This window comes from Equus caballus, chromosome 1 (genome assembly GCF_041296265.1).
Source record: "Equus caballus isolate H_3958 breed thoroughbred chromosome 1, TB-T2T, whole genome shotgun sequence".
Taxonomy (NCBI): domain Eukaryota; kingdom Metazoa; phylum Chordata; class Mammalia; order Perissodactyla; family Equidae; genus Equus; species Equus caballus.
In genome coordinates, this window is record NC_091684.1 from 89,609,598 (window position 1) to 89,625,390 (window position 15,793).

The following is a 15,793-nucleotide window of genomic DNA, read 5'->3' on the forward strand; positions in this document are numbered from 1 at the left end:
AAGAGTTTGAGTCTGTGTTAGAACTGTCAGTTTCAGTCTGTAAAGCGACCTCGTGACTGGTGAAAAATAAGGTGGTGGGGAGAAGACTGTAATGTGACCCTAAGAGAGGAGACCTCAAGCTGACATGACAGAGTAAGCTGCTGTTCTCTCAATGGTCAGAATCTCAAAGGCACTGGGAGCTGTGGAGTCCCATCCAGAATGGATTTAGGAAGCTTAAACCAACCCCAGGATTAAAACAAAAGTGCCCTTTCTGAAAGAACTTGGGAGCTAATTGAGATCAGCCCTCTCAGCTTGATGCAAGTGAGCAAGAGGAAAGAGAGAAAATTTATTAGCAAAAAACAAACATCTGTCTTTTTTTCCCAGAATCCATATTCCTTTTCAGTTCTTCAAGTCCAATCATATCATTTTTCTTCTCCATTTTTTCTTCCTTTTTTTTACCCTCGCTTTGTCCTCTCCACTTTCTCTGTTTCTTTCCTATCCCTCTCGCTTTGTCTTTTTTCCTCCTCTCCTTCTGCCACCTTCCCTTCCCTTCTCTCTACCTCTGATTCCTCATCACTATGTCTGTGACCAGAGTCCCCAGTGGACACATTTAGACCCCAGGGTTTCTATACATAACCAGATGCCTGTAACTTCTTAAGAATTCCACGTTTTTATCCATGGTCCATCTTCTGTGGCCTGTCCAATGATGTTAAATTCTACTTTAAAGTTATTCTCCCAAACCAGGATGTTTGTGAGAATATGGTGAGACAAGAAAAGTGACAGGAAGATTTGGAGAGGATTCTAGGTAACTTCATTTTCTCTCATTACACTTTAATGGAACAATTCAAAGTAACCTCGTCTTTTGGTTTCAAAATCACAAGGTTGACCTTTCACTGAAGGACTAAGTCATCTTGGTTCCTTGGAGCTTTCCTTAATGGCCCTGTTTCCCAACCTTTGCCTTCTTTTCATTGTGGTCTTCTGATGTTCTCTGTAACACCTACTGCACCTAATTAAGAATTCTATTTTCTCTCCCCCTTTCACATCATGGCCTTTACTTTACATGCATGCATCTTACTACCTCCTATGCTAGCTAGTCTAGGAACAAACACATCCTGCTATTTGAAGTTTCCATTATAGACAAAGAGTATCTATGGAATCTTGGGGAACATCCTGGAGTTACTGCTGTATGTGGAAGTGACAGCAGTAGAATTTCGCATCTGGGATTCATCAGTTGCTTCTCACCACAAAACAGAGGTCTACAGCCAGGGCAGTCCATTCTTCTCCATCCTTCTCAGCATGTTCATATTCTCAATCTCCAGCCAAAACCATTGAGCATGTTTCCCCTTCATATTCATCCTTAGTCCAGATAAGGGCTCTCCTCTCCACCGCCTACTTCCCCCAGAGCTCACTTTTTTCCAGTGCTGGCTTGTCTAGCAAATGCAACAGCTTCCGTATCCTACTTGAAATTCAATGGTATGGAGCTATTATCTCCAGCAAGAGCAGCTGAAGAGGTAAGATGAACTTCATACACAAAAACTTGAACAATGTCAGTGATGAAACGTTTCTGTATGAATCTCCCTCTAAAAGACACAGTGTGAAGGTGGGAAGACCAAGCTGTGAGTGTTCTTCTAGAAAGGCAGAGATGACACTGTATTGGCTGAAATCATTAATCTGGTGAGATTAACCACACAGGGTTTCTTCTGATCGTCTTATTGCTGTTATAAAATATTCTCAAACAGCTGCCATACATTTAGGACAGAGCAAGATAAGAATAAGAGGGAAAACAGTAGTTTCACTTCTCCTTCCTGACTGCAAGGCTTGCGCCTTAAATGACCTTGACACAGCTACCACTGTGGTTGTCGTCTCTGACGAATCTTTCTCTTCTTTTCTTTCAGCTCGGGGACCTGCTTCACAAGTTACAGTTCGTCATGACGTATGTGGCTCCTTGGCAGATGGCTTGGGGTTCTTCATTTCATGTGTTTGCTCAGCTCTTTGCAATCCCGCGTATCCTTTCTGCTCCTGGTTTCACCTGAGAGCTGAGATTACATTTTACGGATGCAAGCTTTTCAATGAACCCTGGCAGTAAAAAGATGTGAAAGTCTTTAAGATTGCATTTCAATGGGGACTTGGGCAGGCACTTTGGATTCTCTTTAGGCTACTTAGCCTTAAAAGATGTTTCTTAATTTTGAACTCTTCCTCCTTTTTAATGCATATTCAGGAGTTACTTTATTTTTTTCTGATTCTTCCTTTTCCCTTGCCCAGACCTGCATTAAGATATCCTGTCTTTTAAATGGAAAGTTACTGCTTAAATGATTAGCTTGGCTTGTCCAAAATAGTGCAAATCAATTTGCTCTTATTAAGCAGTGTGGATAAGCTTGATGTACTCGATATATTATCATAGATTATATAACATTATATTGTGATATAGTTGCCATCTACTTGAGTAATATTCCAAAACCCAGAATTAGGTGCAAATAGAATTACCCAAATATCTTTGAAGACTAAAAAAATAATTTTTGGTTTTGTTTTCTAGTTCCTATTAGCCAAGGAGCCTAGTTTTATCATGTGTAGTTTCATTTGGTTTTCTTGTATGTTTTTAAGTGTTTCCATAATGGCAATTAGTTTCAATTTACTTCAAAACAAATTTGAGTTGGTCCTTCTAAAGATCACTTTGACCAGAGAGCTAAATTGTGTGTGTGTGTGGGTGTGTGGAGAGAAAGAAAGAGAGAGATTAGTAAAAAATACTCTTGAAGACAGAGAGTAAACAAAAATATTTGACTCAGGCCTAAAATTTGCCCTCAAAGTTTGTCCTTCCCACTGAATGTGTACTTTCTAAACCTGTATTTCCCCAGATGTGGTTCAGGGACTGCTTGTGTTGGAATCCTTGAGGAAGCTTGTTAAATAAGTAGATTCCTGAGCCCAGCACATCCTTTTAAAATCGCATTTCAGGGCATGGATCCTAGAATCTCCATCTTCACATGCTGCCTGGGATTCTTATCCCACTGATGTGTGTGCCCCAGGGTTCTAGACTCTAGCGTCCCATTATGGGTGCTATTAGCTGGTTTTAATGACCACTCAGAGCCTTCTTTCATGTGAAGTTTGCATAAGGCTCGTTAAGACAATTCCTAAAGAATCTCTGGGGTCTGAACTTCATGCACAGGGATGAAAACACACTTGAGATTAGTCATCAAGTGATAATATATTCTAGAATTTAAAAAATGCTCTCCTCCAGACTCATTTGTTTAAAAAAATTTTTTTTTTAAGTATTCCAAGAGCTGGCCTCACAATGCACATTGTCCTGTGTTCCTATTTTTAAACCTGCATTGATATTTCTAAAGTGTTTCAAGGTTATTTGGCAAAACAAGCTAAGGAAAAAAAATTTCACAAGTGTAAGCTTATGCACCACCCTTTTCCTTTAACTGCAATCATTTTCTATAATACCAGTAATTTTAGTTTTTCTAAGCAGAGTCCTTTAAAACAAAGACAGTGTGATGAAAGAGCGAGGCGATTTTTGTTTATTTCTGAAGTGTGTCTAAGGTATGCTGTCTAGAATGTAAAGCTGTTTATTAAATAAAAATTATTAGATTAATGCAAATTAGTGGTTGAGGACTTGCACTGAGAATTTGAAACTTGAAGTTATGGTTCCCAGTTTCCCCCTACCTTTGGTCTCGTGTGGCTCTGCAGCGTTTCTCCTGGCTGTTTATGCCTTGTTAGGTGAGTTCACTAATGCTAATTACTCCTTGTAGTTCCACAGCTGAATTAAGACCGTTCTGGGAGCCGTCACTTTCAATTGCCTGACCTATATGTGTGTTGAGGGTTCTCACACAAGCACATTGTATCTGACACTTAATTTCGCCCATAAGGATAAAAGCAGCGTTAGCATCTATCTCAAGTTGCACACAGCGCGCGTTAAATCTAAGTGCTTCCATGATGGATGGACTCTTAAGAAACTGAACACATTTGAGATGTGCATTTTATTGGGCATTGGGTAGTTCTGATTTTGAACACTGGATGGATCCCCATGCTTTGTTCCTAAAAACTGTCCCTGTTAGTGACATCCACTTCCTCGCTTCTGCTAAGCCACAGAGCCTTCGAAGGGACAGAGGAGCCTGACCCCTTAAGCTGTGTGATGGCTCACAGGGCCTTCAGCTCCCCTCTCCATCATCCAAGGACCCCTTCCCATCCTTGGCCACTTGTAAAGATTGATATTTGTTATTTGGAATCTAATGTCCAACCATTCCGAATGTAAAGAGATAAATGGTTTAGAAAACTGGAATATACATGCCTTCAAGACAAAGCTACCAGGTTCCTAAATGCCCGCCCTGGATCTTGACTAATTTTGAAATGTTAATTATTTTATCACTCTATTAAGAAGCTATGGGTCCATCGTGGCATTGAGAAGGGACTAATTTGCTCCATTTTGGAATTGAATTAGCCCTCAGGCCAGCAGGGCACTGTTTAGGAAATTGCTTTTTTCAGTCCTAGCGTGTTTGCTCCCTCGGTCGCCTGTGTTGGTGTCTGAGCTTGTGACCTCCAGGGAAAGATGAGAACGCTCACCCTTTTCACATGGCAGAGACCAGGCAAGACCACTGTCTCCTGATAATTAGACAGACTTAGCCAGATTACCTCTGTTAACTGGGTGTATGGGGAAGGCTGCCTTCTATTTGGTATACCCTTTTGAGCTTCTAATGATTTTTTTTTTTTACTTTAAGTATTGACGTTGATCTTTTCATTTTAAATGTACTCAAATAAACCTGGAGCTTTTAAAGCTTTTAAAGCTCTTAGGCTAACCTCTTGGCTTGCTCTCAGTAAGAAATAAAGAGGGCTGCATGTGCTCGCTCGCTTAGGAGTCCCTGTTTCTTGGCCCTGCCTTAGCAGTAATAGTCACAGTTTCAGATTTGCCTGGAGCACGCTATATTTATTTCCTGATCTTCCCTAAATAAAATAACCTTGAGTCCACCTATTCACTTCTGCCCCACCTCTGCCCTCTGGCCTGTTGAACCTCATTTCCTTTCCTACCTATTTATAGCCTAGCACGACTTTTCTCCCTTCTTAATTTCTGGATAATTGTTTCTAGCCTTTAAAAAATGGACAAGATAATTTGGGAGGAAATGTTTAGAATCAAAAAGAAAGGCAATGTCACTTCTTCTAGCGTTCTGCCCAGTCCTGGCTGCATTCGGCTTTGTCCTGGTTCTTCTGCAAGCCCCGCAGTGTCCTCTGTCACCTGGTGGTGTGGACATTCCTCTCCTGCCCTCCTCCCTGGCTCCCTTTCTCCCACCAGGGAACTCCCCCTGGGACCTCACTCTGCCTTCTCACATTTTCCAGTACCTTTGCTCAATGACATCTCCCACGTAGCTCCCTTTTCTTCCAGTGATGAGGGGCATAGTTAATTTGGTGTGTTTTGTGACAGAGGTATTTAGACGCTTTCCGCTTGCAGATGAAGAGGAAGCTGACGGGTGATGACAGACGTGGCTGTGGCGGATTGTGCTATAGTCCTCCATTTGATCCTGGGTCAAAGGAAAGGAATTGGATTTAAATTGTAGCACAATAGAGATCTTTTTGATACCCAAACAATTCACCACCAGAATGGATTACTGATGGAGGATGTATCATTTCACTCCTGAAGGTGTTTGGAAATAAACAGCAAAAAAGAGAAAGAAATGACACAGTTAGTCCTGAAGCAAAACTCCGAGATTAAATCTGTGAAAATGCATAAATGCATGGAGAAGTGCCTGTGGACAGCACAAGTACTGTCACTCCCTTTTCTGTATTTTCACATAAGTGGGGCTATGAAGGTCTCATTGCCAGCCCTCCCCTATCATGGAACTTAAGCCCCGCCACTGATAATATGCGCATGCGCTTTGAATCTGAGTTCCTTCTTCCATGTTCTAGCTGGAATTGAGACACACAGTCTCCCTATCTATGCCAGACATTTCTTTTTTCACATTCTGCCGGAACTTTTGGAACACAGGCTAAAGAAATAAGACCTCCATTTGTGCAGCGGTGAGAAAGTAGCACATGTCCCCTTCCAGGTGGGAAGATCAGATCAGACCTGTAGTGGAACTCCCCAAGTCTTCCCCTGGGGACAAGGAACAATGTGCACATGTGAGACCTGGGCAGTCTGGCCCCCGGCTGACCTCTGCCACCTCAGTTCCCTCTCCGATTCCAGCCACAGGCCCCACCGTCGCCCCTGCGCCACAGTGATGTGTGTGTGATTGGCAGCTGGGAGGAGGTCGCCAATGATGGAGCAAGAGTGGGGAGGGACCAGCCCTTCTGGCACCTCCCTCAGATTTTCAGAGATCAGTTGGGTATAAACCAAATATTACAGCCTGCCTAATTTTAATATTGAACAATTGCATTTCTGACGAACCAAACTGTGTGAGAATGAGGTACGCCAGTGAGTGAGAAACCCCTACAGAGTGTAAAGGGGCGACTTGGCCCACAAAATGCTGTGATTTATATATATTCATTTTTAGCTTATAAACCAGACATGACTTGAATTGAGCCATTGGTGTTCAATATATGATAAAGAATACATATTTTTGAGTAGTGGGAAAAGATTCTTTGAAAAACAGAGATGCTGCGTGCCCAAATGATGCTATTTATTTATTTTAAAAAGTGTAATTTAATTTTAATTATTTATAAATGTACTTAGTACTTGAGTCCATAGTGCATTTTCTTTCGGCTACTGATATCTTAGTAAAAAGAAACTGTTCTTTTCAAACCTTCGATATTAAATCTTTGCCATGAATTATACTGAGACTGCTGGGATTTTTATGAGAATCATTTGGTTTTCGTGATGGTGAAATGAGACCTAGCAGGATACTACTGAAAGGTTTATATTTCCAAATATGTACGCAGAGAGAGAAGTGTATGGGCATCTTTCTTTCTTTGGTGAGAAAATAGTTTTAATGCGAACTACTCCAAATCTAAAATAATACTTAGAAATATAACGATGAAAAAAATTTTTCACCTTAACTCAAAATTCTCAGATTCTGCCATGCTTTTCTTTCAGACGTTTGCCACGTCCATCTTTTCTACTCCATTGAGCCCGTTTCTCGGGAGTGTCATTTTCATCACCTCGTATGTCAGGCCAGTGAAATTCTGGGAGAAGAACTACAAGTAAGACCTAAAGTTGATGCTGGCTTGCTTGATGAAGGTTTGGGCTGCACGATGCTCCTTAACCTTCCTCTGTGAAAGGTCCAGGCTTCATGCTTCATCCTGCTGTGGGGTGGGCACCCACGGGGGCTTCCAGGCTTAGCACAAAACATAACTGATCGAAAATTGCATTTGGGGCACTTCTCCAGGTTTCACCAGTTGTGAATGGAAAATGAGTTATAATTGCCAAATTTTAGCAGGGAAATGTTGCCAAATTTTAGCAGGGAAATGTTGCTTACGGAGCCATCGTCAGGTCGTTTGAAGGGCCGAGACATGCCGAGATCGCCCCTGGATGGCGCATGTTCCCTTCTGTGAGCGTTCTAAATATGCGTGTCATGTACACGTGTACACGCATCACAGCTCAACATAAAGAGAACACCAATTTTTCTCAGCACCATTAAACTCGTAGAAGATGATTTATGCACTTTTTCTTCAAGTGCATGGTCTGGCTGGTCATACATTTCCTCAAGCAAACAGTGATGGAGTGGGGGCAATTATTTTTAAGGGAAGGTGAAGAGCGAGGAGGAATGGTTCACTAAGTAATTTTCAAGAACTCTTAATGACCTGTGGAGGGAAGGGCCTGAGAACAGCGGAGGAGGCGGCCTGGTGAGCCAGCCTGTCTTCAGCTGGGGCAGAGGAATCGCTCTGTGTCCTGGGACTCCGTTTCAGACCTCTTTGGTCCCAATTTTCTAGCCATGCCTCTGCTGTGCTGTATAAACCCTAATCCATCTCCTATAATATGTCTGTACTTTGCACAACTCTGACACAACAGCGTGCCCTTTGTGGCTCACAGAGGTCAACATTAAGTTAGGAGATCTGTGGCTTCTCTTTCTCCCCTTAGACGGTTTCCGTGAACCCAAAACACGCATCTTTCCAGGACAGGAGGAAAGCATAGTGGTTAAGCTCAGCCTGGGCCGCCCGCCTGCCCGGGCTCACACCTCACCTTTCCCGCTTCACACTGGTCACCTCAGGCTTTTCTCTCCTCTTCTGTAAAATGGGGGCAAAATAATAAGACCCACATCACGGACTCGTGAGGAGAAGGTGGGTTAACTTAGGTAAAGCACCTGGAAGAGGACCTTGCGTGGCGTAAGCTCCGTGGGAGCCTGCGCTGGGTGGTTCCTCTCTGACTGCTTGGCAGAGAGGTCTCTGTCCCCTCTTGACCCATGCTGACAGGTGTTTACCACGACTAAGTGCGTGACATCCCGCGAGCTCACATTTAGGGGTGTGCTGGGGAAAACTAACTGGACCAGAGCACCCCACGGCGAGCCGGTGCTGGGAGACCACGGAGAGGTTGCGGGGGGGGGGGGGGGGGGGGGCCCTCGCGTTCCTGGCAGATTCCTCATATTCTGAGAGAGGCAGGATTTTTGCAGGACAAGTCAAGTCATCCTGAATTTTTCTCATAAACAAGAGTCCTCTTTTGCATTTGTCTAAAGAGATATTGTGCATCTTTGCAGAGCCAGAGAGTAAAAGAAAACTACCAGAACTGGCTTGCCTTTAAGCTTTTTTAGGAGAAAACAATTTGGGGAACGTTTTTAGAGCTCTGGAAATCACACTTCTGGAAACGCTTGTAAATAAGAGCAGTGGCAACCTCTCCCGCTTTTAACTATGCAGGAAAGGAAAGTACAAGCTATTTAAAACTTGATTTTCAATGCAAAACGTTCTCTTTGTCTCCTGTTCTCAGATAAGTCAGGAACCAGTCTTTCTGGCCTGGGAGGGTTGGTTTGATCAAAATGCACCCCTCCCCACCCCCCGTTGAGCTGGGGAGGGTTTCCAGCTTCCCCGTCGAAAGGGGAATGGAGAAACGTTTGTGAGGAGGTCCTATTACTGGGAGGCATCCTAACACCTGTGCAGAGCAAGTTATGCGCGTTCTTATTTAGCCTCCTTGGTTCCAAGATTATGCCACCCGTTCTGGAAGATACATTTAGGTCTGAATTGTCGGTTTATGTGAGTTACTTAAAAGTAAGGGCTTGTAGAGCAGGATTTATGTTTTTTTATTCAGTCTCACCAAGAATTGATTCTGTTGTGGTCTATTCTTTTCCTCAATTTAGCATCTGTTCTGTGTGGGAGGGATCGACCCTTGGTGGGCCTGTCCATGGTGGGAGGGGGACTGTGGGTCGGGGTCTGTGGGTGTGTATAAGGACGTCCACCCTTTACTAGGTGTCTCTGAGGGAGCCACATTGGAGAAAATGTTCACTCCCGCTGGGGAAAACGTTCATGATACAAAACGCAGTCACCTGAAGGTCTCTTGTCATCTTGTGTTAAGCATCATAATACAGAGTCCTGTGGCCTGTCTGCTGAAAAGATCAGCAGTGGAATTCAGGACAGTTAAGAGTGGTGGGTACCAGGGAAGAAAATGGCGGGAAATTTCATCTGGATGCCTGCCAACGCTCTGGAAAGCTCATTCTATCTGTCTTAAACGGCTGGGTTTTATTTCCAGTACTAATGACTTCTAGCGTGCTTCCTTTAGGGTGTCTCTGTCGCTGTTCTCATTACCTCCTTTCAGTTGATACAAAGGAGCAGAGGATTAGCGTGATCGACTCTGTTTGGTTCTTTACTAGGTGTCCGGCACTTTAAAAGACCCTGTCCTCTGGAGCTTTGGTGAGCCCGTTCTGCCCTGTGGGTGCCCAGGTCAGCCACCCCAGACATGAGGGTGTGGGGAGAGGCACTTACCATCCCCTCCCCTGGGCCTCCTCTCCCTTTCCACCCCTGCTCTCTCGCTTTCCAGTCCCCTGGTGTTTATTTCAGGCCTTGTAAAGCTGGCTTTGGTTTTTGCAAGTCTCCAGCCAGCCCTGCGCTGTAATGAAACCATTTTAATACTCTGAGGAGCCGATAAGTAAATCCCCAGCTACCTGATAACGCTGGCTCGGCTGCTTTCCCAGCCTGGGCTGTCTTGAAATCCGCAGACTTGCTGTTCCCAGGTCTGCTCCTCAGGGGAACAGACGACAAACGTGTCCTCTGCCCTCCTAACCCACTCTCTAGTCGATTCCCCACACATAACACCAGGCTATGTCCTGTCTCAAAAGCCTGTGGTGGCCCATTGATGCCTGAGGAACAAGGAGAAATACCACAAAGGCCAGCACTGTCCAGTACAGTTCTGTGCTGAGGAAGATGTGCCATATCTGCATTGTCCAGTATGGTAGCCAACAGCCCCATGTGGCTAGTGAGCACTTGAAACAGGGCTAGTGTGACTGAGAAACTGAACTTTTAATTCCATTTAATTTTAATTAATTTAAATTTTAATGGCCACATGTAGCTAGAGGCTGCCATCTTGAACAGCGCAGATATAGACACTCCTCAGTCTTAATCTCATTTTCTAGCCCATCTCCCACAACACTCTCATGCAGCACATGTTGTGGATTTTTCTTTTCAAACGTTTCCTTGGGCTGTGCCCTTCACATGCTCATCTCTCCCTCCACCTCTCTGTTTCCCATCTATACCCACCCAGACTCAAATGATGGGGAATTATGTTCCACCTCTTGATGGATGAGTGGTAAGCTTCAAGAAGGACTTGTAGGATATGAGGTATTGTCGCAGTCGTCTTTAGAAAATACCTTTGCTCTGTGGCCATCAGTAAATTCTGCCCAGGATTCGTATAGACTGCATTTCCCTCAAAGTCTGGACTTATTTCTTTTTGATCTTTGTGTCCCTATGGGGCCATGCACATGGTAGCTGTTCTATAATATTTCTTAAATGAATTAAGTCCAACAATATTATGTAAAAGGGAAAGGAAATCTCAATCTGGGTTTCATTTGCCGTTGTTAGAATGTTCTCCATTAAACTGATGTGTTCTTGACTAATAAGGTCTTTAAAATACATCTTGATGAGCTCTGCCTGGTGCTTCCATTTAAATTCCAGGCGATGATAGCAGATGCACTGTAATAATAGTGCCTTGTGTTTATAAATGCCCTTATGTCAGAGCATTTTAAAAAGCTTTAGAAACAAATTCTGCTATGATTTATCATCCTTCTCGTTACATATAAACAACCACTAAATAGCCAAACTTTGTCATTAACATGAAACAAATGTTTAGACCAGAAAGTATTTGACTCCTGTCCATGGTTGTTTCAACAAATGTCTTTGTCCTAAAGAAGTTAAGTATCTTCAGCTCTAACAGTGAAAAGTCCCATTGACAGTGATTTTGTTTTGATATATCAAAAGTCTTTATAAAATGTGAAAAACTATAGCTATAAGGAAACACATGTAACAACTACCTGGAAGGCAAATGTAGCTTTCATAGTTGTTACCTTTCTATCATACTCTCCAGATTGGTTTTACAATGTTAAATCGTTCTGGGCGTTTTCCTTGTCAACAAATATGCATTAAGCATCCATGTGAGGGCACTATGCGAGGCTTTAACAAATAGGAATCGCTCTACAGGATTGGTCTGCAAAAAACGTCAACTCTGCATTCTGTGTCCTTGATCCCACCCTTGTCAGCGAGAAGATAATCAGCCAACTTAATCCTCAGCTCTGCCTGAAGTGGTGATGGTACATCGGAAAGCGCGAGCTGTGTGGTCAGTCAGACCTCCATTAAAATCCCAGCCCATCTACTTGGTTAGGTATTTGACTTTGGGAAATTATTCAGTCTGTGAGCCTCCATTAACATATCTGTAAAATGGGATGACTGTCTCTGTGTGCCTCCCAGAAGTCATAAACACCAGAAGAGATATGGCTCATTGTGGTGAATGTGCAGGTCATTTCTATGTACAGCATTTCTATCCTTATTCCTGGCCCCATTTTGTTCTCCTTCCCGGTTTCTGTCTTCTCTCATTCAACTTGTACTTCAATTATGTCTTAACATATTTTATGTATCCTTGCAACTTACCTGAAATTCTTTCTGAAATGGCAGAACACAATCGTATTAACCAGTGAAAGGACACATGTGTGGACCACGTAACGTCAGATCCACAACCAGCGTGCTGTGAGATGCCCTGTAAATATTAGTCTTCACCTTCAGGGGCTGTGTTTATTTTGATGCCTAACCAGTCATAGAGCCCAGGTTCTATTCTTTGAGCATCACAGCCGCCTTGATGGAAAAACAGGGTCTCTAAAGCTCCACTCTTGGTGATTTATCAGATAACAAAATATATGATCAAAATAGTTCAACTAGTCTAAGTGGGGTCTGGTGAATCTTACTGTGTTGTTTCGCAGCCCCCTCTTGGGTTTGTAATATAGAAGTGAGGCTAGCATGGACTCCTGGAGTTACAGAATTCCCTCTGTGCTATCCACAGAAGGAAGTCCTCTGGCCTCTTCCTACTCCAGGTAGAGGAGCAGACCTTCTGCCTAAAAGGCAGCCCCTGTGAGTTTTGTCTGCTGCAGCTATGGGCTCCTCACTGTGCTGAGTCTGCGCCTTGTGGTATCACCTGGATACCACAGTCACCTGGATGCACCTGCTGATCCTGGAGCAGCCAGCATGCTCCTGCCTCCTGCACATTCCATCCTTTACCATTTATTTATTTATTTTGAGGAAGATTAGCCCTGAGCTAACACCTGCCACCAATCCTCCTCTTTTTGCTGAGGAAGACTGGCCCTGAGCTAACATCTGTGCCCATCTTCCTCTACTTTATATGTGGGACGCCTGCCACAGCATGGTTTGATAAGCGGTGCATAGGTTGGTACCCCGGATCTGAACTGGCAACCCCCGGGCCGCCAAAGTGGAATGTGCCAACTTAACTGCTGTGTCACTGGGCTGGCCCCACCTTTTTTAAATTTTATTGAGGTCATATTGGCTTATAACAGTGTATAAATTTCAGGTGTACATTATTGTATGGCAGTTTCTATACAGACTGCTCATGTTCACTGCCAATAGTCTAGTTTTTCTCCATCACCATATGTATATGCCCCTTTATCACTTTTGCCTTCCCCCTACTCCCTTCTCCCTTGTAGCCACTAATCTATTCTCTTTATCTATGTGTTTATCTTCCACATGTGAGTGAAATCATATGGTATTTGTCTTTCTCTGTCTGACTTATTTTGCATTTTTCATATTGTTGCATATGGCATGATTTTGTCTTTTTTATGGCTGAGTAGTATTCCATTATATATATATACCACATCTTCTTTATGCATTCATCCATTCATGGGCACTTGGGTTGCTTCCTTGTCTTGGCTATTCTGAATAATGCTGCAGTGAACATAGGAGTGCATAAATCTCTTTGAATTATTGATTTCATATTCTTTGGGTAAATACCCAGTAGTGGGATAGCTGGATCATCCTTTACCCTTTTGAAGGCAGCTCTCCTTCCCTTCACTGCCTTCTTCTTCAGGCTAAACACCCCTAACTTTTCTTTGTGTAACATAATCTAGACCTTGGGCATCCTAGCCAGCCTCATCCAGATGTTTACTGGGTTGTCCCTACCCCTCTCCTCTTTAGCCTGCTCCAGATGTCATCTACTCAGCTGGGAGTAGAGGGACCTGTTACTTCCTGTGAGCCAGAGGTTCTGCTCTCATTTATGCCTCTTAAAATCTAAAATCTCTCGATTATTTCACTCAAGTATTGCCAAGCCAAATCTTCATCATCCCGATCTCATGTGTGTGTTTTACTGAAAATCAGAAATTTTCATTTCCTCTATCAACTTCCAGCCTATTGGCATTAACTCAACATTCCAGTCCATAGAGGTTGAATTCAGTCATTCATCATCTCTCCAGCCCCCTCACTTGTGCTGTCTGCAGATGGGATTGCCTGTCACCATCTGGGTCTTCATCCATGATTTGTTAATGATGATGAGCAAGACGGAACTGGGGATGACTGACTGGATTAAGTCAAAGACAGAAGTTCTCAACTTCACACTTTATTTTTTTACTTTTTTCAGAATGGAGAGGATTTCGCTGAATATTCTCTACCTACTGAGTTGTTTTAAACATGGTTTGTGAGATCTTTGTGCAAAACATTGAGCTTCTCAAAAGGCAGTTTTTTTCTTAAGTACAAAGCAGGAAGTGTATATGGCTTATGGGTTAATAGGAAAATGCAGCACTATAATAGAATTTGCAATTATTCAGGGGAGGGATTTACATATTTCAACTTGCAATTAAGCTACCCCATAATTTATTTGGGTATGTTTACAAACTGTCTGGACATCTTTACTGTTGAGCTAAAAGTCCTGAAGCTCCTTTGTCAGATGTCTCAGGGCTGTCGGAGCTCTCAGATCTGTCCCCACAGTGTGTTGGGCCCTGGATGTATTATTATTCATGATAATCATAAAGGTCATAGGGGTGAAGCAGCAGCAGGAGCTGCAGCCATAGCGATCCTCATCTTTTTGTATTTATTGAACACCTGCTCACCTTCTCAAATATATTCATTCTAGTCCTTATTCATTCTGGAAGTAGAATTTCATTTTTCTCATTTCACAGATCAGAAAAAAGAAACTCAGGGAAGGTAACTAACTTGCCCAAGGTCACAGAACAAGTCAGTAGCTGAGCCAAGACATTAACCCGGGTCTGGTCTTCTTCCAGCCCCGAGCACTTTCCATTATGTCCTGAAGCCCCTCAAAGACTTCCCACACCAAAAAAAAAAAAAAGAGAGAGAGAAAGGAAAAATTCAGTGAATGGCAGTTAAACTGACTAGAAAGAGTGTTTGCTTTCACTGGAGCCTGTCTGGAGGGGACTGTGGTGCGGGAAGGGCTGAGGCCACTCGCTGAGTGTCCCTTATTGCAGGACTGGCTTCTCTCCATCCCAGAGGGAAGCTCTGTGCAGCACCCTCCCAGTGGCAGGAGCTCTCCAGGTGCTGCTGAGGTGCACTGTGGTCCCTGTCATCTTCGAAGTGCTCCTCGGAAGCAGACAGTGGTTCCTTGAGCAGTCAGAACCAACAGGACTCTCAAGACTGTTCTTGAAATCATCAGACTGAGCTTCGCACTTGTGATATGTGGACCACAGAAGGCGCGTAGCTCAAACGCACGGAGCCCCCTCTTCAGGCTGTGTGAGAGCGTGGTGAGGGGCCGCTTTGCAAGGTCTGGGAAAGGCATCTGCTGGTGAGCTTGTCTTTTCCTATCTGAAGGGGTCTTCCTGGTGCTTCCCCGTGTCCCCGAGGCAGGGCGCAGCGGTTCTCAGTGGGACCGCCTCCCTCAGGAGGCCCTGCTTGTGTCTGTGGCCCGGCCTGGTGCTCAGCAGCTCCACACCCTGGAGGCGTGAGGAGCAGCCCTTTGGGGTGGCCTGCTGTCCAGCGTGGCCAGAGCCGTGACTGTGGCACCACTCAGACTGGGGAACCCACCATCACCAATAATGGTGTGGGGCGTGCTGGTTCTAGTCCTTTCCAGGTGTGTAGCCATGAAATTAGAGCAGGAGGCAGCTTTGATGACCTTCAAGGGCAAGAAGCCTGTGGTTCTGAATAAAATCTCAGGCCCAGAAAGGGAGTCAAACTAGTTAATTTCAGATGCAATTTTCTTTCTAAGCGGGTGATTTGAGAAATTCCTGTTTGAGGCCATCATTGCCCTTAGTGTTCGAGAGTGTTAAATAACTTCATACGTCTGTGAAAACGATCAAGAAATGCCCTCACTTTTCCTAGGAGCTAATGGTAGGTTTTGGGGATCCTCCCCAGAAGGGACTCACAGTTGTCTGGATGTGTATATAAATGTCGAGTTTCGAGCAATGTAAAATGCTTGGGAGTCACTTTGAGATTGCACATGTCTGTCTATTGGTAAAAGAGCTGTGTTTAGGGATTA

General features: G+C 43.8%; 1 protein-coding gene across 2 annotated transcripts in view; it reads left to right on the forward strand.

The window, feature by feature from the left end:
* Positions 1–15,793, forward strand: part of PCNX2 (pecanex 2) — a 281,728-nt gene that overhangs the window by 183,052 nt on the left and 82,883 nt on the right. For both annotated transcript variants that reach the window (XR_011437820.1, XM_001493597.5), the window contains exons 22-23: positions 1,875–1,983; positions 6,972–7,101. Coding sequence is in view for 1 of the 2 variants with exons in the window: in XM_001493597.5 (XP_001493647.2) it covers positions 1,875–1,983; positions 6,972–7,101 (239 nt within the window). In the remaining variant the exon portion in view is untranslated. The remainder of the gene's footprint in view (positions 1–1,874; positions 1,984–6,971; positions 7,102–15,793) is intronic.